At 39.2% G+C, this 25,331-nt stretch overlaps 1 protein-coding gene across 1 annotated transcript in view; it reads left to right on the top strand.

The window, feature by feature from the left end:
• Nucleotides 1–25,331, top strand: part of LOC115231460 (insulin-like growth factor-binding protein complex acid labile subunit) — a gene marked incomplete at both ends in the record, with an annotated part of 38,605 nt that overhangs the window by 5,618 nt on the left and 7,656 nt on the right. Inside the window, 3 exons of the mRNA XM_029801479.1 lie at nt 1,418–1,489; nt 8,426–8,497; nt 17,237–17,308. Coding sequence (XP_029657339.1) covers nt 1,418–1,489; nt 8,426–8,497; nt 17,237–17,308 — 216 coding nt within the window. The remainder of the gene's footprint in view (nt 1–1,417; nt 1,490–8,425; nt 8,498–17,236; nt 17,309–25,331) is intronic.

The following is a 25,331-nucleotide window of genomic DNA, read 5'->3' as shown; positions in this document are numbered from 1 at the left end:
TAAACGTGTTACATACACAAACACATATATACACACACACATATATATTTACATACACACAAATATATACATGTATATATTGGTAAATGTGTGTATGTGTTTACGTATCTTTCTGATGATTGATAGATATATTGATAAAGTGATAGATAGATAGAGAGATAGTTAGATAGATAGGAAGGTAGATAAATAGATAGATAGATAGATAGATAGATGGATGGATAGATATATAGATAGATAGAAAGGTAGATAGATAGATGGATAGATGGATGGATAACTTGATGCATGTCTCCAGTTCTAGTTTAGTCTTCTTTACCCTTTTAATCTCATTTATCAATAACTGCTCGTCGTTAATTTTATTCCTATTCTCATCCTTCTCTTTTGTAATTGTTTCAACTTTGTATATCAGCGTCATCCTCATCATCATCATAATTCCAAATATTTAGAGCACCATCAGTAAATATTGTCATCATAATCATCATCTGCGTCCTCGTAGTGGTCATCACCATCATCGTCATTATGGTCCGGTAAAAGACACCGAGAGAATGAGTGCTAGTCTTTCAACAAATAAATGCTGGGCTCGATTGGTTCGAATAAAGGCTCTAGCATGGTCATTGTCAAATTACTGAAAAAAGTACATGTATAAACGTGTTACATACACACACACACACACACACGCACACACACACAAATTTATATACACACACACACAAATATATACTTATACATATTTGTATAGATAGATAGATAGATAGATAGATACACAGATAGATAGATGGATGGATAAATAAATGGATGGATAGATAGATAGATTCATAGATGGATAGATGGATAGATAGATAGATACATGTCTCAAGTTCTAGTTTAGTTTACTTTACCCATTTTATCTCATTTATCAATAAATTCTCGTCGTTAATTTTATTCTTATTCTCATCCTTCTCTTTTGTTATAGTTTCAACTTTGTATATCAGCGTCATTCTCCTTCTCATCATCATTCCAAATATTAAGAGCACCATCAGTAAATATTGTCATCATAATCATCGTCTGCGTTCTCGTGGTGGTCGTCACCTTCATCGTCATCATGATCATCGCCATCATCACCATCATCATCATTCTTATCAGTCATAATCTTAAACCACACATGCAATGCCATCAGACCGAAACAACTTCATCACTACCAAATCCCTCAGCATCAATGCCCTCATCATAATAATTATCGCTTTCACCATCACTCAACACAATGCTATACATCTTCATTATTATCTTTATAATCTTCACTTATCATTTTCATAATCGTCTTCACCAAATTGTCTCATTCCTACTTATTTCTCTTCTATTTCTGCAGCTAATTCATTGGACATAATATTTGAAATATATGACTAATCACTTCTATGTTTTTGCTTCATGAATTATCTTTCAGAAATCTATCCAATAATTCAATCGTGAAAATTGAAAATGGATCGTTTGCAAATCTTCCGAAATTAGAATATTTGTAAGTTGAACCAGTCTTGTTCATACTATATTCCTGAGTATATATTTCCTCAAATTTAATATCTTTCCATCTTTCTTTCTTACCCTTCTTTTGCCCTTCTCTAACTCACATTTTCTCTCTCTCTATAGATATATATATGTATGTGAGTATGTGTAGGTTGAGCGTGTTTGTGTGTGACGATGTGCGTGAACATAAGTCTTTGTGTTCTACATCACTGTTTGGTATATTGTGAAAAGTGCGTATATAGTCATATGTATATTTATGCCAGAAATGTGTGGATAAATATATAGTCCGTCAATGTTTCGTCTTGGGCAGGAAATATTAAACAATTCTGTGATGATATCACGTTGTAATTTTACCTCGATAAATGAGCAAAAGCTACATTTATCAAAGGAAAAGCGACAGAAACATTCCGCAGAATGTCATTAAGGAATTAGATCCAGCGGAGAGATACATGTACTTATCGGTATTTGAAGTGGACATGATCAAATATTCAGTGATGAGGGAAAGGATCAGAATAGAATATTATATCAGGTAAAAGCAATATTCAAGACAGAGCTGAATGCAAGAAACAGGATCGAAGTGATCAGTACTTTTGCTATACCAGGCGTAATATGTAATATTGAAAGAAAAATACGAAAATTGTTGACAATGCGTAGAATACACCACCCTATAGCAGATGTAGAACGATTTTACCTGCCAAGAAAAGAGGGTGGCCGTAACATTTGCAACTGGAATTAACAATGGAGAGTGCCACAATTGACCGAAACACCTACCTAAACAACTCTCATGACTGGATGTTAAGTCTTGTCTCAAAGCCCGAAAACAAGAAAGTGTCATACAAAGTAACAAAGTATGCAAAGAAATATCTAAGTGAATTCCAAATACAACAAATCCCAGAATTAAACGTACTAGAAGCAAGCAAACAAAAAGCTAACCCCAAAATGGCAGCAACTCAAAAGATAGCGCTAATGGGAACCGCCCATATCCTACGTAAAACACTGTGTATTTAATTTTAAGTTTTAAAACAAACTCATATTCTTTGAACATCATTATGGTCATCTCCTCCATGAAATCCCCAAACACCGCATTTTCCCCCTTATCTTCCTGCATTTAATTCCGTCGATATATTAAAACTGTTATGGTTAGTCTCTTCTATTATTGAATGTGCTGATATGATTTCTCGCGTCACACCGCATTCTTATGAGCCGCCACCACAAAAACCTATTTCCATTTGAAGAAAAGACTGATGCAATGAATACCTTATATATAGGTCCTCTAGGCTGAAGCTTTGATACCATAAGATGATCCACGAATGAGATGTGTATCACCGAATCAAAACAAAGCAATTCTGTCACAATACACTACATGCATCTCCCAGAGGCAGATATAAATAAACTATACGTCCCACATGAGGATGTAAGAGTGCGCAGAAGCTTCTGCCACTCTCGTAAAATAAGAGTAACCATAAGGTTAGATGACAAACAAAAGAAAAGCATAGACTGTCTATTAGTATGAAAGTAGTAAGACATACACACCTTTCTTTTTCAGTAACTTCCTAAATCTTTCTTGCCACTTGTCACAGTGAGGTGGTGTGGTGCTACCCGAATCAGGTTTTTCATCATATACATGTGAAGCCAGGAATTCCTCCACCCTACTCCAATTCCGTGATGTATTGCCCTCGTACCGAAAGCCTCGCAATAGCAACATCTAATCACAGAGAACCAAGCTTTCTCTGAGGCTGCTTATGAAGTGCTTTAAATTGTATTTTCCACTCAGGACTACGTTGCTGAGCCGTTTTCACAGGAAATCGCTTCCTTCTCTTCAATGAGGATATTGAAATCTCATGTACGGAGAACTGCCAAATGATCCATGGCGGATGCTCTATTTTTAACTCAAGGTCTTAAAATTACCGGGAGACATCACATGTCCACTGCAGATAGTCGCCTTTCAGAATCCTTGTTGCTTTCACAATTAGATTATGTGTCACTCCGGTTAAATTTAAACACCTTCCCCAGGTTTTTCACTGTCTTCTAGATGATGGATAATAAGTGACCGCTACTGACTGAGGAATACCTGCTTCTGAGGCCAATATTGTTGACTGACGAAGCTGAATCTCATGTGACTCCCAGTCATAAACTACTCAAATAATTTTAGGATCGTCCATGCCATTATGTCAGATGTTGTAAAGAAAGTTAGGTCAAGACTACGACTATAAGTACTCCATCTTCCTCGGTATGACTCAGCTTACAGGTGTCAGTTTAGTATTCCCCCACTTTTCACTACATTTACTTGGGTGGTGTGGATTTCTCTCTCACTCCAACCTCACCGTCATTTTAAATGGAATTTTAAGGCTTCGATGAGAGTTCGATCGTATTATCTCTCTCTCTTCAACCGTTCTGTATTCTCCACCACACTACCTCTCTGCTTATAGCCTGTTCGCCAGGTCTTCTTAGCTCCAGTTGATTTGAATGGTTCCAACAAGCATAATGTGTTGTACGTTGCTGCGATCCAGCCTCTGGAAACAGGACCGAATCCGTCTTCCTTCAGTGCAGGCGCCAACAGTTGGCATTTGACGAACACAAAATTAGGATTTCATTGGAAACGCATTTGTTACACATTCTGTCTGTGATGTAGTGTGCAAGCAGGAACCTGTTGTGCTTAGATGATTTTGATATGGAATCTTCGGCATTTAGCCTAATTACGGCTCTCAAAATATTATCAAATACATTTTTTTCGAGTTCCTTCTCAACATTATCCTGACCACCACCTTTTATCAGGGCTAAGAATCATCTCGTTCGTCTTCCCTTTGTTGTAGACACCTGCCATTGCACTCACTGCTATTTATGGCAAATAATTTTAAACTGTGTAAGGCTGATCCTCAAGCCATGGCGACATCTAACCCGGCATCTCGAATACCGCAACAATTTTCCACCATTTGTAGAACTGCGTAGTTTCATTCGAGTGTTGCCGCAAGCCGTCTCCAAAGATGTTTAAGACCTTCGTAGTCAATGGAACATTAACCTCCGCAAACTGATGCACGTAGTGTTCCCTAAAGTCCGCAAATATCTGCTTAGAATCGAAGAGAACGCATCTCACCTGATTCATCAACACCAAATTGTTTTCTGTTGCCACGTTGCACCTACTCTCATTCGCCCATATGTCGGACATTGTCATTAAATCATGCAAAAAGGAAAATATTCCTCGTGTTTACCGTTGGAGAAGCGGACAAGTGTCAATCTCATCGGTGGGAGCGCCACTTGCAGCGAATTGGGTAGCCCCTTTATTCCCCCTAGAGTATGTTCTAGAGTATATATAAATTTATATGTATATAATTCATATTCGTGTATGTGTGTATCTGTGTTCCTGAGCTTAAGTCTTTTTCCCTAACTCTTCATTTACTTATATATAAATTCACATATATTTCTTCTTTTTCATATGGAAAAGTTATGACCCTCCTAATTCTAATTGATTCTTTATAGCTTTTTCCACGGTTTAACAAGCAGAAATTGGAATTTATGCTGCAATATTCAAAATTTTTATCGAGTTCAATTTAAATTTACGTGGGACGTAGATTCCATGAATATCAATGTTAATATTAAAACTAACGAAATCATAATACTCTATCATTAGTTTAACCAAGTGCATTTAAAGAACGGTTTAAATGTAACAAAATTTATAGTTGGAATAATATTGCATTTCAACGGAGGGGAAAATATCTAAATTTATTTATAAATAAATAAAGAGGTAGCGATAAACTGACTTAAGGTCAGCAAGAAAAATGGACACACAAGCATGAAATATCTATCTATCTATCTTTCTATCTATCTATCTATCTATCTATCTATCTATCTATCTATCTATCTATCTATCTATCTATCTATCTATCTATCTATCTATCTATTTATCTATCTATCTATCTATCTATCTATCTATCTATCTATCTATCTATCTATCTATCTATCTATCTATTTATCTCTCTCTCTCTCTCTCCCTAAATATATAAATATATATATATAAATATATATATGTATATATATATATATATATATATATATATATATATATATATATATATATATATATATATATATATATACAACTTATAACAAGAGCAAAAGAAAAAGAATTCAAAGCCAAATATGCCGAAATAGACTGAATCATCAATACCCATATAATTTAGCACGCGTCTCGAAAGGAAGCTGATAGAAATTTCTAAAAAGATTTCGTTATTATCGGATCGATCCCCGTTTCTGAGTTAATTCATTTAGAATTTTCTCGTCATCAGCGATAAATACGATAAGAAAATAAATGAGTTACTTACTTGTACCTATGGAAGAATTAAACACTAAGACATGTGCACACTTAAGTACCCCAAATATATCCAAAATAGAAATTCCGCATCATACCTCGAGACACGTGTGAATGGACTGAAAATTCTCTTAGAGATTTCTCTTATCGCATTTATCGCTGATGACGTGAAAATTCTAAATGAATTAACTCAGAAATGGGGATCGATCGGATAATAAAGAAAGTTGTTTTCGAAAAATCTATCGGCTTGCTTTCGAGACGCGTGCTTATAGTGATAAATTATACGGTTATTGACGATTAAGTCTATTTCGGCATATTTGTCATTGGATTATTTTTCTTTTGTTTTTGTTTAAAAGTAGTTTGTAAATTTAAACTTGAAAGGCATTTTTTTAATGTGCTGGCCATTGATAACATTTTTTCGAAACTTTTATCCTATATTAGATGTAAATTTAATACTAATCTCTTCCGGACTCTCTCACTCTATGAGAACTTTCAGTCCGATCACACCTGTCTCGAGGTATGCTGTGGAAGTGAGTGTTTGATCCTACTATATATATTGACTGATTGCACTATTGTGGTCATTAAGGTTTCACTTTCATATCATATCTACGGAAGACGGTAGAGATTATAATTTTTGTATGATTTAAAAGATTTCACGCTGTTTTGATACGTATTTAGGAGTTGTAATTTACTTATTGAATTATTTATTGATACGGTTATACATAGGGTAAATGTGGTTGAAATTTGTGGTTTCTTTGATTTCTTTGTTCCCAAACAACACTTATTTTAGTGCTGGTGACACCGCCGGATTGAAGGGTAGTGACAAAGTGTCGAAACCATAATGGTAACCGTGGGGTAGCTGATGATACAGGTATGTTGGATTGTTGCAATGGTTGTGGAATAGTATTATAACACACATCCTTTTAATATATAGATGTGTGTATGTGTGTCTGTGTGTGTTTGCGAGTTTGTGTGTCGGTAGATTAAATTTACGGGAAAATAAAAGTCGAAAACAGGTGTTAGATTCAACGCTCGGGAAATTGAGAAATTCCTTTAATTTCGAGCCTATGCTCCTCAACAGAAAGAGAAAGGAGAACATGAACAAAAAGTGATTAAAAATATTGTCGATTTAGGGATCAAGCAAGGAAACTGGTTAGGAAAAACATAGCTTGACGGGAGAGATAGAGAGTCGGGGAGATAATAAACAACTGGAGACCCCAAAGCAATGGTGTACGTGTGGATGTGTATGTAAGAATGTGTAAGTGTGTGTGTGTGTGTGTTGATAGGGGCTAATGACTATGATGTGTGGATATATGCGTGCGTAGCTGTGTGCGTCTGTAGTGTGTGGGTGTGCGGATGATTGTGTATGGGTGTGTAGATGATGTTTTGTGGTCTGGGTGTTGGAAAGTGGTTAGTGCTAGTGCTAGCACAAGCACAGACACACAAATATAGACAGATTTATATATTTATTTGTGTTCCCTCAAGATCACCTAACAAGCAATGTTGGTGTTACACACCCTGTAACCTAGTGGTTCGACAAAAGACACCGAGAGAATAAGTGCTAGTCTTTCAACAAATAAATGCTGGGCTCGATTGGTTCGAATAAAGGCTCTGGCTTGGCCATTAACAAATTACTGAAAAAAGTACATGTATAAATGTGTTACACACACACACACACACACACACACACACAAACACACACATATATATATAGACACACAAAAATATATACATATATATATATTGGTATATGTGTGTATGTGTTTACGTATTTGTCTGGCGCTTGATAGATATATTGATAAAGTGATATATGGATGGATAGATAGATAGATGGATGGCTAGATAGATAGTTAGATAGATAGATAGATAGATAGATAGATAAATAGACAGATAGATAGATAGATATATAGATATATAGATGGATAGATATAAAGATAGATAGATAGATAGATAGATAGATAGATAGATAGATAGATAGATAGATAGATAGATGGATAGATAGATAGATAGATAGATAGATGAATAGATAGATAGATAGATAGATAGATAGATATATACATGTCTCCAGTTCTAGTTTAATCTTCTTTACCCTTTTTATCTCATTTATCAATAACTGATCTTCGTTAATTTTATTCCTATTCTCATCCGTCTCTTTTGTTATAGTTTCAACGTTGTATATCAGCGTCATCCTCCTCCTCATCATCATTCCAAATATTAAGAACACCATCAGTAAATATTGTCATCATAATCATCGTCTGCGTCCTCGTGGTGGTCGTCACCATCATCGTCATCATGATAATCGTCATCATCATCATCATCCTTATCAGTTATGATTTTAAACCACAGATTCAATGCCATCAGACCGAAACAACTTCATCACTACCAAATCCGTCACCGTCAATGCCCTCATCATAATAATTATCGCTTTCATCATCACTTAACACAATGCCATACATCTTCATCATTATCTTCATAATCTTCACTTATCATTTTCATAATCGTCTTCACCAAATTGTCTCACTTGTACTTATTTTTCTTCTATTTCAGCAGCTAATTCATTGGACATAATATTTGAAATATATGACTAATAACTTCTATGTTTTTTCTTCATGAATTATCTTTCAGACTTCTATACAATAATGCAATCGTGAAAATTGAAAATGGATCGTTTGCAAAACTTCCAAACTTACGTGAATTGTAAGTTGAACCAGTCTTGTTCATACTATATTCCTGAGTATATATTTCCTCAAATTTAATATCTTTCTATCTTTCTTTCTTAACCTTCGTTTAACGTCCGTTTTCCATGCTAGCACGGGTTGGACAGTTTGACCGGTGTCTGGGAAGCCAGGAGGCTGCACCAGGCTCCAATCTGATCTGGCAGTGTTTCTACAGTTGGATGCCCTTCCTAACGCCAACCACTCTGTGAGCGTAGTGGGTGCTTTTTTAGTGCCGCCGGCACAGGTGCCAGGAGGGGCTAGAAGCGGCCAGGATCGGTTGGTGCTTTTTAAGTGCCAACGGCAGAGAAGCAAGTCAAGGCGGCGCTGCAATCGGCCATGTTCGGATGGTGCTTTTTACGTGCTGAAAGGAAGCAAGAGAAAATAACAAACGCACACTTACCCGCGCGTAGAGCGGGTCACCTTCACCTAGTATATATATATATATATATATATATAATATATATATATATATATATATATATATATATATATATATATATATATACATATATATATATATGTATATATATATACAACTTATAAACAAGGGCAAAAGAAAAAGAATTCAATGCCAAAAATCCCGAAATAGACTTAATCGTCAATAACCATATAATTTATCACTATAAGCCCGCGTCTCGAATGCAAGCTGCTAGAAATTTCTAAAAAAATTTCGTTATTATCGGATCGATCACCATTTCTGAGTTAATTCATTTAGAATTTTCTCGTCATCAGCGATAAATACGATAAGAAAATAAATGAGATACTTACTTGTACCTATGGAAGAAGTAAACGCTAAGTCATGAGCACACTTAAGTACTCCAAATATATCCAAAATAGAAATTCCGCATCATACCTCGAGACACGAGTGAACGGACTGAAAATTCTCTTAGAGAATTCTCTTATCGAATTTATCGCTGATGACGAGAAAATTCTAAATGAATTAACTCAGAAATGGGGATCGATCCGATAATAACGAAATTTGTTTTCTAAAATTCTATTTGCTTTCTTTCGAGACGCGAGCTTATAGCAATAAATTATATGGTTATTGACGATTAAGACTATTTCGGCATATTTGGCATTGGATTATTTTTCTTTTGATTATAAGTTGTTTGTAAATTTAACCTTTAAATGCATTTTTTAATGTGCTGGCCATTGATAACATTTTTTCGAAACTTTTATCCTATATTAGATGTAAATTTAATACTATTCACTTCCGGACTCTCTCACACTATGAGAACTTTCTGTCCGATCACACCTGTCTCAAGGTATGCTGTGGAAGTTAGTGTTTAATCCTACTATATATTGACTGATTGCACTATTGTGGTCATTAAGGTTTTACTATCATATCATATATACGGAAGACGGTAGAGATTATAATTGTTGTATGATTTAAAAGATTTCACGCTGTTTAGTTACGTATTTAGGAGTTGTAATTTACTTATTGAATTTATTTATTGATACGGTTATACATAGGGTAAATGTGGTTGAAATTGGTGGTTTCTTTGATTTCTTTGTTCCCAAACAACACTTGTTTTAGTGCTGTTCATACCGCCGGTTTGAAGGGTAGTGACCAGGTTTCGAAACCATAATGGTAACCGTGGGGTAGCTGATGATGCAGGTATGTTGTATTGTTGCTATGGTTGTGGAATAGTATTTTAACACACATCCTTTTAATATAGAGATGTGTGTGTGTGTGTGTGTGTGTGTGTCTGTGTGTGTTTGCGTGTTTGTGTGTCGGTAGATTAAATTTACGGGAAAATAAAAGTCGAAAACAGGTGTTAGATTCAACGCTCGGGAAAATGAGAAATTCCTTTACTTTCGACCCTTTGCTCCTCAACAGAAAGTGAAAGGAGAACATGAACAAAAAGTGATTAAAAATCTTGTCGATTTAGGGATCTAGCATGGCAACTGTTTAGGAAAAACATAGCTTGACGGGAGAGATAGAGAGACGGAGAGATAATAAACAACTGGAAATCCTAAAACAATGGTGTGCGTGCGGATGTGTATGTAAGAATGTGTAAGTGTGTGTGTGTGTGTTTTGATAGGGGCTAATGACTATGGTGTGTGGATCTATGCGTGCGTAGCTATGTGCGTCTGTAGTGTGTGGGTGTGCGGATGACTGTGTATGGGTGTGTAGAATAAAAATGGACGAAATACAATGTACAATTTTTTTCTTTTCGAGGTCGGATGGGTGGGGCACAAAAAAAAACACGTTTGATCAATAGGGATCTGTGGGTTGTGTGGTGTATAAAAACGCAATATATATATATATATAAGGTTCACAGTTTAGGTGTAGCCTTGGAAAGAAAAACCTACAAAAAAGACCAAGGTCACCTCAGACAATTCGAAAAAGGACACATGAGTAAGTCGCCTTACTTCCCGATGTCTCTTTTGGTTACAGATTTATGCTTAAAATAGTGTCGTCTTTCATACTGACCATTTTTGCCACTTTTACCCACTTTTTATTAAAACATTTGTTCGACAAAGCCTTCCTCTCTATTCTCATCCTCCTTTTCAAGTGGTACTTGAAAAAGTTGACGAGAGACTGACCAGAGAGGAAGGTGTTTGTTTGCAGCCTTTCAAACGCATCCACCACACACATTCTTTCGCCATAGCCATCAGCGTAACGAAAACCGTTTTCCCTTCCCGTTTAAAGGAAGGTGGTGGAACAATACTCACTACAGACTCGGCCGATAGGCGAGCCCGACCTACACGGGACAACAGCTGTTCGACGAAGGACCATAGCTCTGAAATATCTGGACACTGCACGAGTGCGTGCAGAACGGTTTCGTCGCTCTGACCGCATCTCGGGCAGGTCGGTCCGGTGATGGTTTTCGAACCGTGTCTGTAGCTCTTCTCTCGAACAGGTAGTGCGTCTCGATAGCACTGCCAAGCCAGGGATTTCTGGAAGTTATCCATAGGCCCCGGCTCGAACGTCGTCCTGAACAGGCGGGTTAGGAATTTCTCGTCGACACCCAGGTTTGCCCCGAGTGTGTCGTCGGACCTCCCCTCCACTAGTCCTCTATAGAACGCATTAGTCGTTTGTAAGTTGCACAAGTTTGACCCCGGTCGGCAGAGCTGCTGTAGAGCTTGGCGACACTCTCGGTGCCAATCGCCCAGTTTCGGTCTCTTTTTGATCCACGTTTGCAGTTCAGTCAGTGAGACGAGCTGCGGGAAGGCGCGTCTCACAAACGGCGTCCACACCTGTTCACCGTCGTCGATGAAGTTCCAGAGATGTCGCAGTCTCAGCGCATGCCTGCGCATCATCAACCACGTCATGCCCAGTCCTCCATTCAACGGATGTTGACAGCAAATGGACTTCCTCACCATCGGAACGCCACCCTTCCACAGGAAGCGGAAGAGTATGCGTTCCAGTTTGGTGATGGTGTTGTCGGGACAAGGTACGACGGTCAGGCGGTAATCGATGACGGATGCGATGTACGCGTTCGCCACCTCCACCCGGCCTTTTAGAGACAGCTTTCTCTTGGCCCATGTTTGGCTGAGAGCGACCACTCTACTCATGATCTCGTCCCAGTTCTTATCCATTTGGAGGTCCGGACTGAACCAGACCCCGAGCAATTTAACCGGTCCGTCCGTCCAGCGTCCCACTACTGAGCCGCAGTCGGACGGCATGGGCATGCTTCTCCAGGTGCCGAGTAGCACACCCACTGACTTCTCCGGGTTAATCTTTGCTCCCGTCACCGTTTCGTATTTTCTTAGTGTCTCGCCAATCATCTGGATGTGTTTGTCGCTCGACACCATGACGGTGAGATCGTCCGCATATGCCGACACGCTCGTCCCGCAACCCAGTTCCCGTGGGATGCCCCTCAGTGTCACCAGCTTCCGCAGTAGCGTCTCGAGAGTCAATACATACAGAAGCGCCGACAAGGGACACCCCTGACGGACCGAACGCGTGATGTCAAACGGTTTCGACAGGTGACCGTTCAACCGAATCACCGATCGGATGCCGCTATACAAGGCAGCGATCCAACCGCGGAAGACGGGACCGAAGCCAGCCGCCCTGAGGACGGCCGCCAAGTACCGATGGTCGACCCTATCGAAGGCTTCAGACTGATCCAAATTTATCAGCGCCCCACCCATGCCAGGATCCTTAGCTACCCTGTTCACAATGTAGCGCATCAGATGGAGGTTGTCATGTATGGTTCTGCCCGGCACGGCGCATGTTTGCGCCCTGTCGACCAGTTTACCAATGACAAGCGCCAACCTCTCGGCTATTACTTTGGCCAAAATTTCCAAATCTGCGTTGAGCAGAGTGATGGGCCTGAAATTATCGATAAAATTCCCCTTGTTTGGGTCTTTCTTCAGCAACGTCACTGCACCTCGGCTCACGAAACGGGGATTCTCCCGTTTTGTTGCCAGTTGCAGTAGCCTGATGCGAAGAGGTCGCCAAACAAGTCTGGCATTTGACAATACAGCTCGTAGGGTAAACCATCCAATCCAGGCGACTTATCCCTCGCGCAGCCCGCCATCGCATCCCACACGTCAGCGGCTGTGATGGGACTTTCACAACACTCCGCTTCTCTTGCCGAGAGCCGTGGCAGGTCGGTCAGGTAGGCACTGAAATCCATCCCGCGTTCCGAACCACCACTCGCACCAAACAGTCGAGCAAAGTCCTGTTGAAAGGCCTCACACATCCTTTCGGGTTAGAGTAAACTGCATCCCTGTTGATCTATTAGAGACCGAATGGTGGCTCTGTTGCCACGCTGCGCCTCCGCTACCCGGGCTTCACGCGCAGCTTCGATCCCTTCGTTCCTTAAGGCACGCATTTTAGCTCTGACGCAGCCAGCACGTTGGTTGCGCTGCCAGTGGTAAGTGCCTCTTCTAGTTTCTTAACCAAGTCTCCCTCTACTCTATTTCGTTCTATCACTAATTCCTTGCTAAACCTAATTGATTCCGATTTTATTGCCATTTTCAGGGCGTACCACCAGCGCTTGTTACCGACGGCTCCCGTCAGCGTCCTCTTAATTAACTCGCTAATCCGGTTCCTGTAAACCTGTCGCGCTAACAGCGACGTGTTCAGTTTCCAGTAACCGGGACCCTGCCTATGTGTTTTATCCAAGTCGAGCGTACACGTAACAAATTTGTGATCTGTGTAGCTGACTATTTTAAATTGTGGACATCCTACACTATCCCTATCCGCTGTCCTGCATAGAATTCTATCTAGATAAAATCTCGACGATCCGATGCGGTTTGTCCAAGTCCACGTTGGCACGTTCGGATGGTCGAGTCGGAACCTGTCAGACAAATGGAAACGTCTGAGCAGGTCTTAGAGGCTCTTACACCCCCTTCTATTCCTATCCCTTCCCACATAATCTAGATGCGTGTCCAAGGTAGCGTTGCAATCCCCTACTAACAGTAAAGGTCTAGACGTACCCAGGAAAACCTCTAGACGTCTGAAGAAACCCGCCCGACCCGTTAATGAGGGTGCATAAACTGCCATCAGACGGAATGCACACCCATTTCTGCCATCCACGTCCAAGACAACCAGCCTACCCTACGGGTCTAGGAATATTGCTCTTACTTTTACATTTAGACTCTTTCGAAAAAGCACCGCGGTATCTCCACCACCCATGTTCGGCAGACAGGGAGAAAAATAAATGTCAAATTGATTGCCAAACATGGACTCGAGGGCCCGCGGCTTACTGAGTCTGGTTTCACTGATAGCTACTATATCCACGTTCAGTGACTTGATGTCGTTTAGAAGGTAACCTTGCTTCCAAGCCGACGCCAAACCACGCGCATTCACACAACCTAATTTAAGCATACTTGACATTTACGAAAATTGTGTTTTACTCACTACATTAGAAGAGACAAGAGGCAAGAGGGGAGGTCACTTACTCATTTTAAAAGTTTCATTTTTTTCTTCTTCTTTTGTATTGTTTTTGATGAGGTGTTTGTATAGTTTTCTGGACAGGTATCGTTGAAACCCGCCTACCGCATTCGGAAATATTGTTTTCAGTATGTGGTGTTGTGCTTGTGTTATGTGTAAAATTCTGATGTGTTTCGGTGGTGTGGTGTGCGGATGATTGTTTGTCTTAAAGTCATCTTCACAGATGTCCGTGTTGGATGTGATGTAGTCCATTAATTCTTTATTGACTGTGTCTATTGCAGTTAGTTGTGTGTGTGGTTTTACGGGTTCATTGCTTTTTTGATTGTCTAGGGGGATGTTGTCCGGAGTTAGATATCTCCCTGCTTTACTTCCTTGTTTGGTGGATTTTTTGAATCCTTTCCTTTTACTCCTTGTGGCTATTTGCCATTCCGTCGAACTTTCGTCGTCCGACGTATCAGTAGGAGGTAAAGGCAAAGCATTTGCATTACTATGTATGCTTTTAGAAATTGTTGATGTTTTGTGCGGTGTTTGTGTTGTTGTGGTGTTAGGGGTAGAATTTGTCTTCTCGTCACTGTTTTCTGTCTTTTTAATTGCCGTTCTCGGTGTTGGTGTTGGTCTATTTTTTGTTGGTTCAGCATGTTGAATTGGTTGTGACGTGAACGGTGATTGTGTTGGTACTGTTTCTTTTCTTTGTGATGTTGTTGGGGTTTGTTTGCTGGTTTGTTGTTTTTCTTGGCATTGTTCCATAATTGAGTGTGTTGGTGCTGATGTTGGTGTTGGCAACAAGGGTTTTTTTATTTGTTTTCTGATTTGTTCTTTCTTGTTTTTTCTGTACCAGAGCGCACTTGGCAATTAAATGTTCGGGGCTGCCACAGTTGTAGCATCTAGGTTTTTTGCCTTCTGCTACAACATTTTCCAAGTGGATCTTATCCGGTAGGCTCTCGATAGAGGCCCCCTCAATCTGTATGGTCACCACTATTGTCTTCCCACCCCAAATGTCGCGAAGGTACACGGCGGTTTCCAAAATGTTGATATTTTTTAAATGGTAACAGATTGCCCCTATTATCCATTTGTTAGGAAGATCGGGAGGTACATTTTTAATAGTGATTCGACTCACTCTCTGGTTTTTATAGTATGGGACCATGATGATTTCATCAATTCCCGAGACTCAGTAGAGTGAGCTTTTGCCACTTCCTAGTTAGGGAAGCGGACCACTACTGTGTTAAACTGGACCCCAGTTTATATATTCTTTTTCTTTCATTATGCTTTTTAAGCATTTTTCTACATCTGTTTCTGTAATCTGCTCATTTAGTTTTTTGTTTTTTCTTATAATTTTATATATAATTGTCTTATTTTCTATTTCTTGCTTTATGTGTTGAGGTGTATGTAGCACTAAATCTTGCCCACGGGTTGTAAAGAGAGCTCTCGTTTCTATGAGCTCTTCATTTGTAAATGTTACAATCTCTTTCTTCTGACGCAGAGTGTCAGCGAAATTTACTGGTGTTGTTGATTTTTTTGTATTAACATCTTCACTATTAGATAGTTCATTTTTATTGTTGTTGTTGTTGTTGTTGTTTTTCTTAATAGTATTCGCGTGAGTTTCATTTTTATCATTTATGTTGGTTGTGTTGGTAGTGGTGGTGGTGGTGGATGGGGGTGGTAGCAGTAGCAGTTTCGTTGTTGTTGTTGTAGTGGTGGTGGCGGTGGTGACAGGGCTGTTACCGCACGTGGTTGCAGCGTTCATTCCAACGATATTCATGTTTGCACTTTGCGTGCATGAGTTCTTTTTTTCTTCTCCTAGCGTTTCCAAACTAGGAAAATGCTGGTCCATAAAGGAACGCGACCAGCGTTCTACAATAAAATTTCTCGGCATTTTCTAATGTCGAGAAGAAAATTACAGAAATGAAATGGGGTTGAAACAGCCCCTAGGGCCGAATTCCTCCCTTGGAAACGCACTCAAACGAAAGTTGGGTGCCTTACACACCTTATTTTTAAAAACATACACAAAATATGGGCTATAAATAGTCAAAATAAACGATTACCTTCGGAGCCGAAGTGACAGCACGTCCGTAGATAGATAGATAGATAGATACATAGATAGATAGATAGATAGATAGATAGATAGATAGATAGATAGATAGATAGATAGATAGATAGATAGATAGATAAATAGCTAGATAGATAGATATATGGATGGATAGATAGATGGATGGATGGATAGAGAGATAGATGGATGGCTACATAGATAGTTAGATAGATAGATAGTTAGATAAGTAGACAGATAGATAGATAGATAGATAGATGGATAGATAGATAGATACATATCGCCAGTTCTAGTTTAGTCTTCTTTACCCTTTTAATCTCATTTATCAATTACTGCTGGTCGTTAATTTTATTCTTATTCTCATCCTTCTCTTTTGTTATAGTTTCAACTTTGTATATCAGCGTCATCCTCCACATGATCATTCCAAATATTAAGAGCACCATCAGTAAATATTGTCATCATAATCATCGTCTACGTCCTCGTGGTGGTCGTAACCATCATCCACCATCATCATCATCCTTATCAGTCATAATATGGAACCACAAGTGCAATGCCAGCAGACCGAAAGAACTTCATCACTACCAAATCCGTCACCGTCAATGCCCTCATCATAATAATTATCGCTTTCATCATTTACTTACACAATGCCATACATCTTCATCATTATCTTCATAATCTTCACTTATCATTTTCATAATCGTCTTCACCAAATTGTCTCACTTGTACTTATTTTTCTTCTATTTCAGCAGCTATTTCATTAGACATAATATTTGAAATATATGACTAATCACTTCTATGCTTGTTCTTCATGAATTATCTTTCAGAGATCTTTCCAGTAATGCAATCGTGAAAATTGAAAATGGATCGTTTGCAAATCTTCCAAACTTAGGTGAATTGTAAGTTGAACCAGTCTTGTTCATACTATATTCCTGAGTATATATTTCCTGAAATTTAATACCTTTCCATCTTACTTTCTTAACCTTCGGTTGCCCTTCTCTACCTCACATTATCTCTCTCTATATATATATGTATGTGAGTGTGTGTGAGTTGAGCGTGTTTGTGTGTGACGATGTGTGTTTACATAAGTCTTTGTGTTCTACATCACTGTTTGGTATATTGTGAAAAGTGCGTATATAGTCATATGTATATTTATTCCTGAAATGTGTGGATAAATATATAGTCCTTTAGTGTTTCGTCTTGGGCGGGAGATACTAAACAATTCTTTGATGATATCACGTTGCAATTTTACCTCGATAAATGGGCAAAAGCTACATTTATCAAAGGAAAAACGACAGAAACATCCCTCAGAATGTCATAATGGAATTAGAACACGCGGAGAGATACATGTACTTATCGATATTTGAAGTGGACATGATCAAATATTCAGTGATGAATATTATCGCAGGGTAAAAGCAATATTCAAGACAGAGCTGAATGCAAGAAACAGGATCGAAGTGATCAGTACCTATGCCGTACAAGTCGTGACTTACAGTTTCAATATCATTAACTGGTCAATTATTGAAATATGTAATCGTGACAGAAAAATACGAAAATTGTTGACAATGCATAGAATGCACCACCCTAAAACAGATGTAGAACGATTTTACCTGCAAAGAAAAGAGGGTGGCCGTAACATTTACAATTGGAATTAACAATGGATAGTGCCACAATTGACCGTGACACCTACCTAAACAACTCTCATGACTGAATATTAAAACTTGTCTCAAAGCACGAAAACAAGAAAGTGTCATACAAAGTAACAAAGCATGCAAAGAAATATCTAAGTGAATTCCAAATACAACAATTCCCAGAATTAAACGTACTAGAAGCAAGCACAGAAAAAAGCTAAGCGAATGAAAGTACATGCAAAGAATCTGACTTAGATATTCTTACAGATAAATGACAAAGAAAACAGCTCAATGGCAAATACCCAAAGAGAGCTAATAGTGCCGATGTGGATAAAGCCATTACCCATCAATGTTTAGTGTCTTCTAGCTTAAAATCAGACACAGACGGATTTAATATAGCAGCTCAAGATCAAGGCCTACCTACAAGAAACTACCATATTAAAGAACGGCAGTCACCCAGCATGTCTTGTAAACAACAAAATGAAACCATTGATCATGTTGTCTCCATGTGCAGTCTTCTTGTGCATACAGAATATCTCAACAGGCATGATTGAGCAGCACATCATATTTACTAGTTAATTTGCAAAAACATACACGTGCCACATGATACAATCGGTTGGGGACCCGAACACACTCCAGTTCTTGAAGATGATCGCATCTTAACCTCTAGAACCTTGCCATTCAAAGTGACAGAAAGATAGATGCGAATAGAACAGGCATTATATAGAAAAACTACAGGAAAAAAACCATGCCTCCTCATTTAAAACTGTCCCAATCGACAAAAAAAGTATCTATCAAAACCTACAAAACTGAGCAAGTGTAAAGATCTTGAAATAGAAATTAGCAAAATGTGGAAGTAAAACAATGCCTGTTGTCATAGTTGCCCGAGGAATTATAGCAAAAGGCCTGAATCATACCATCTCAGATACTAGGAAACCCCAAAATGGCAGCAACTCAAAAGATAGCGCTAATCGGAACCGCCCATATCCTACGTAAAATACTGTGTATTTAATTTTAAATTTTATGACAAACTCATATCCTTTGAACATCATTATGGTCATCTCCTTCATGAAATCCCCAAACACCGCATTTTTTTCCTTATCTTCCTGCATTTAATTCCGTCGATATATTAAAACTGTTATGGCTAGTCTCTTCTATTATTGAATGTGCTGATATGATTTCTCGCGTCACACCGCATTCTTATGAGCCGCCACTATAAAAACCTATTTCCATTTGAAGAAAAGACTGATGCAATGAATACCTTATATATAGGTCCTCTAGGCAGCAGCTTTGATACCATAAAATGATCCACGAATGAGATGTGTATCACCGAATCAAAACAAAGCAATTCTGTCACGATACACTACATGCATCTCCTAGAGGCTGATATAAATAAACTATACGTCCCACGTGAGGATGTAAGAGTGCGCAAAAGCTTCTGCCACTCTCGTAAAATAAGAGTAACCATAAGGTTAGATGACAAACAAAAGGAAATCATAGACTCTGTATTAGTATGAAAGTAGTAAGACATACACACCTTTCTTTTTCAGTAACTTCCTATACCTTTCTGGCCACTTGTCACAGTGAGGTGGTGTGGTGCTACCCAAATCAGGTTTTTCATCACATACATGTGAAGCCAGGAAATCCTCCACCGCACTCCAATTCCGTGATGTATTGCCCTCGTACCGAAAGCCTCGCAATAGCAACATCTAATCACAGAGAACCAAGCTTTCTCTGAGGCTGCTTATGAAGTGCTTTAAATTGTATTTTCCGCTCAGGACTACGTTGCTCAGCCTTTTTCACAGGCAATCGCTTCCTTCTCTTCAATGAGGATATTGAAATGTCATGTACGGAGAACTGCCAAATGATCCATGGCGGATGCTCTATTTTTAAATCCAGGTCTTAAAATTACTGGGAGACATCACATGGCCACTGTAGATAGTCGCCTTTCAGAATCCTTGTTGCTTTCACAATTAGATTATGTGTCACTCCGGTTAAATTTAAACACCTTCCCCAGGTTTTCCACTGTCTTCTAGATGACGGATAGTAAGTGACCGCTTCTGACCGCTTCTGAGGCCAATATTGTTGACTGACGAAGTTGAAACTCATGTAACTCCCAGTCATAAACTACTCAAGTAATTTTAGGATCGTCCATGCCATTATGGCAGATGTTGTAAAGAAAGTTAGGTCAAGACTACGACTACAAGTACTCCATCGTCCTCGGTATGACTCAGCTTACAGGTGCAGTTTAGTATTCCCCCACTTTTCACTACATTTACTTGGGTGGTGTAGATTTCTCTCTCACTCCACCCTCACTGTAATTTTAAATGGAATTTTAAGGCTTCGATGAGAGTTTGATCGTATTATCTCTCTCTCTTCAATTGTTCTGTATTCTCCACCACACTACCTCTCTGCTTATAGCCTGTTCGCCAGGTCTTCTTAGTTCCAGTTCATTTGAATGGTTCCAACAAGCACAATTTGTCGTAGGTTACTGCGATCCAGCCTCTGGAAACAGGACCGAATCCGGCTTCCTTCAGTGCAGGCGCCAACAGGTGGCATTTGACTAACACAAAATTAGGATTTCATTAGAACGCATTTGTTACTCATTCTGTCTGTGATGTACTGTGCAAGCAGGAACCTGCTGTGCTTAGATGATTTTGATGTGGAATCTTCGGCATTTAGCCTAATTACGGGTCTCAAATTATTATCAAATACATTTTTTTCGAGTTCCTTCTCAACATTGCCGTGACCCCCACATTTTATCAGGGCAAAGAACCATCTCGTTCTTCTTCCCTTTGTTGTAGACACCTGCCATTGCAGTTATCCGCCAGTTATCCTTAGGAACTTAGTCAGCAATGTAGGTAGAAGAATATCTTCAATTTCTTCGGATGAGGCAGCATTCCATAATACTGCACCGTATTACGATAGCGCATTAAGGAATGGTGGATTCTCTGAGAAGATCCAGTACAACCAGCTTAATGCTGGTAATAATGCTGCGCGAAGGAAAGTTTTGTGGTTCAACCCGGCTTTCAATTTGGCCGTAAAGACTAATATAGGTAAGGAATTTTTGAAATTAGTCTCTAGGCATTTTAAGCTGGACCTTAAATTCTAAAGAATATTTAATAAAAGAACCCTTAAGGTTAGCTATTCTTGTTGCAGAAATTTCGCCTCTTATATTAGCCAGCATAATAGGAATCTGATTGATATTAAGCATGGTGCCGAGCCCCTCAAGAAATGCAATTTCAAAAATGAATCCTCCTGTCCGTTGGGAGGGAAATGTCTAGTAAAAGGGATCGTTTATAGAGCCAAGGTACAAATAGAAGGCTCATCGGAATACTAGACCTATATAGGGGCTTCAGAAAATTCATTTAAAACGCGATTTTATTCGCATAAAAATCCATTTAGATACCCAGAAAATAGGAAGAGGACCAGCCTAGCAAAATATGTTTGGGAACTAAAAGAAAAGGAAACACCACCTTTCAACGTGACATGGAGCATTCTGGACAGAACGGTACCATACAGACATGGAGCGCATAAGAAAAAAATTTTAAGTGCAATCTTTGCCTGTTAGAGAAACTGTATATTTTATTCAAAGACAATAATTCTTTGAATCAAAGAAGTGAGCTGATGAACTTATGCAGGCACGCAACCAAATTTAAAATGTCAAACATAAATGTGGCATATGGATAGAGTATATTTTGTTTGTTTTGTAGTTTTGAATTTTGAAATTTTGATTTTTGATTCTTGGACTAGTCTGTAAACGCACCGATGGATTTGTTTCGCGCTATGCAGATTTCATTCCGTATAGCAAAGTCTCGTGCATATATTTTGTTTATTTTGTTAATATTTCTACATATTCCTTAGGAAATACCTTCGACTTAGTTTATTTCATGTTATTATATTGTATAGGCTTACTTTGATATTTAATTTATAGATGATCCGAAATAGGGTGTTATATTTTACATGTCTTTCGTATAATTTTTATTATTACACTCACCATTTTTAAAAAGCAATGTTGTCAGAACCTAGGCATTTTGATGTAAATATGTGTATAGCCACGAATATGTATTTGTAAGTATACGTCTTTGTATATGTGTAAGTGAGCGTATGTTTGTACTTAAGCACATACATACACGATTGTATGTGTATGTATCCACTTGAACTTGTGTGTTTGCGTACTTGTCTCTATATATATGTGTCAGTATATGTGATTACGAAGTTTGTATACATAATTTTTCTTCTTTCGTTTTCCGTCCCCACTCTTTTCCTTCTTTTTTCTCTCTCTTCTCTTTTTTCTCTCTCTTCCTTTCTTTCGTGTTTTCTCTATCTTACTTTCCGTTACTTGTAGAGTCCTGTAACTTTACGTCCCCCCTTCCCTTACCCATGTCTTCAACTTTATATCGTAAATAAGAACGCCCCTTCCCCATCCATGATTTTAGCTTATAGTCTTTATAGATACAGTGGTTTTGCGTGCGAACTAGATTGCGTATGCATATGTGTACATGCATTTGTGTGTATATTTTAGCTTTATATTTATACGTCTGTATATGTATGCGGTCTGCACGCATCTATCTGTGTATGTTGATGTATATATGTATAGTTTAATATGAATATGTACTGCCGTGTAATATTTTAATGCATTTTAACATTTTAATCTCAATTTCCATGTATTAATTATATTTACTTTATTAATGACAATATGTATTTTATTCAATAAAAGGTTTTTCCTCGAATTTTATAATTTTTATTTATATATATAAAATCCTTAAAATCCTTAAAAATGTTTTATCCCGAAGGCCGCGGCCATGCTGGGGCACCACCGCTGAATGAGCTACACTAATATGTGAATCCACCTCTGATACGTGGCACTTGATCAACAAGGGAGTTCGATACTGCTGCCCGCATCTGCGTCTCCTGTCGTGGTAGGTTCATCTGGGACTCCCGACAAGAAGAGATCCAGTTTAGTTTTAAAGAAACCCACATCCACACCATGTAAGTGTCTTAGGCATTTAGGGAGGATGTTAAAGAGCTGTGGTCCTCTAAAACCCAAGCTGTTGCAGTATCTGGACCTGTATTTTGATGGTGATGTTGGAATCTTTGGCACCATGCAGTGGCGCCCCGTTCTGCGGTTGGGGTAACTTTGAATGCCAAAGTTTGGGACAAGACCCTCCAGGATTTTCCTGATGTGTATATCACCGCATATCTCTCCCGCCTCCACTCTAGGGAGAAGAGGTTTAATACTTTCAGTCTTTCACAGTAGCTGATATTTTACATTGAGACAATCTTCTTTGTAGCTTCTCTGAATTGCTTCAAGTTCTGCTGTTAGTTTTATATTGTGTGGTGACCATAGTTGGGAGCAGTAGTCCAAGCGGCTGAGGACGAATGTTTTCCAGAGGACCATCAGTGTCTCCTTCTCTCTTGTTCTGAAAGTTCGGAGAATCCATCCAGCTGGCCATTTGCATTTTATCACCAGATTAGTAATATGCACTTGGAAAGATGCATCATTGCTCATGTCAATGCCCAGGTCAGGCACTGATTTTGACTCAGGGATTGCAATTCTTCCTGGGCCAGTGTATCCAGTCTGCTGCGTCGTTTACCTTTGTGACGGTAACGCAAGGCCTGGAACGTACCTGCATTAAACTGCATGTTGTTGTCCTCCGCCTACCTGTATATTTTATCCAACTCCTGTTGCAGATGCGCAATATTTTCAGGGTTTTGTATTGTGTGGGATTTTTTGTGTCATCTGCATAGCTAGCAAGGGTGGCCATCGTAGCAACTGAAGGCATGTCTGAAAGGGCCACTATGAACAGCAGTGGCCCCAAGACAGTGCCCTGTGGAACACCGCTTGTTATTGGTGTTTCCTTGGAAGTGGCTCCATTGCTCACAACTGCCTGTCTTCTGTCTTTTAGGAAGTTGTGCAGCCACTCTCCAAGTTTTCCGCCTATGCCGTGACCACGCAGTTTGTGACAGATCATACCATGGTCGACTTTATCAAAGGCCTTTGCAAAGTCGAGATATATTACATCCACATTTGAGCCATTTAGTAGCTGTTTTAACACCCAGTCATAGTGTTGCAGGAGCTTTGTTAAGCAGCTTCTGCCTGGCCGAAATCCATGCTGGGTGTCAGATAGCAAGTCATTTTCTTCAAGGAACATGATTAGTTTCTTGCGGACTATTCGTTCCATGACTTTGCTGATGTGTGAGGTCAGAGAGAAAGGCCTATAATTTTCAGCATCTGCTCTGCTACCTCCCTTATGGATAGGGCATACTACACCCTCTTTCAATTTGACTGGGAGCTTACCACTTGCAAGGAAGCTCTGAAAAAGAAGCTGTAGCGGTTTTGCAAGGGCTCGTTTGCACGATTTGAGAAGGATCGCTGGAAATCCATCAGGTCCAGCAGCTGAGTTTGTGTCAATCTCATCTATGGCTAGTGTGATATCATCATCTTCAATGTTGATGTACTCAATTTTTGCCTCTTTGGACGCAGGTAAAGTGGCAAAGAATTCTTCTGGGTTGTTTACTTGCCTGTGTCCTAGAGATGTAGTGAACACACTTTGGAAATGTTCGTTCAGTATTTCACTTATCCTCGTGGGGTTTCCTGTGAGAGAGCCATCTTTTTGGAAGAGAGGTCCTATTCTCTGGTGCACTGTGGCTGTCTCTTTGGCAAACGTAAAGAAAGCTTTAGGGTTTGATTTTATATTTTCTATTACCCAAACTTCTTTATCTGCTCTCTCCTTTTCATGAGATTGATGCAGACTTTCTCAATTTCCATTAGCATTCTCTCGAGCCGAGACTTCTCACCACCTTTGGTGTGCTTGCTCAGGCGGTTCGCAATCATTGTCCGTCGTCTCATAAGAATCCTCCTTTCTCTAGGGATCCTGTTTTTGTTTTTGTGTGTGCTGGCCCTGTACACTGGGACATATTTGTCACATATGGCTTGTATTATGGACATGAAGTGTTTGTGCTTCATGTTAATGTCCAGTGTGGAGAGACATTTAGGCCAATCCTGTTTGAGGATCTCTTTCGCAATCAACTTCCAGTTTGCTTTATGAAAGTTTAAGTTGGAGAGATGGTGGATGCTTCGTATAGGCTGTGTGTCTACGGGGGCTTTTGGTCCATACATAGACAGCTCTATTATGTTGTGATCCGAGCTCATTGTCGGCATCACTTTAACATTATGGATAATATACATATTGTTTGTGAAGTATATTATCTGCCCTTGTTGGTTGCAGAGCTATTTGCTCCATGAAAGAGGCATTTGTGAGATGGAGCAGGGACTCTGCCTGTGCCT

Source organism: Octopus sinensis, unplaced genomic scaffold, assembly GCF_006345805.1.
Source record: "Octopus sinensis unplaced genomic scaffold, ASM634580v1 Contig18552, whole genome shotgun sequence".
Lineage (NCBI taxonomy): Eukaryota > Metazoa > Mollusca > Cephalopoda > Octopoda > Octopodidae > Octopus > Octopus sinensis.
The sequence above is the reverse complement of the archived record's forward strand: the minus strand, read 5'-3'. Positions and strand labels throughout refer to the sequence as shown.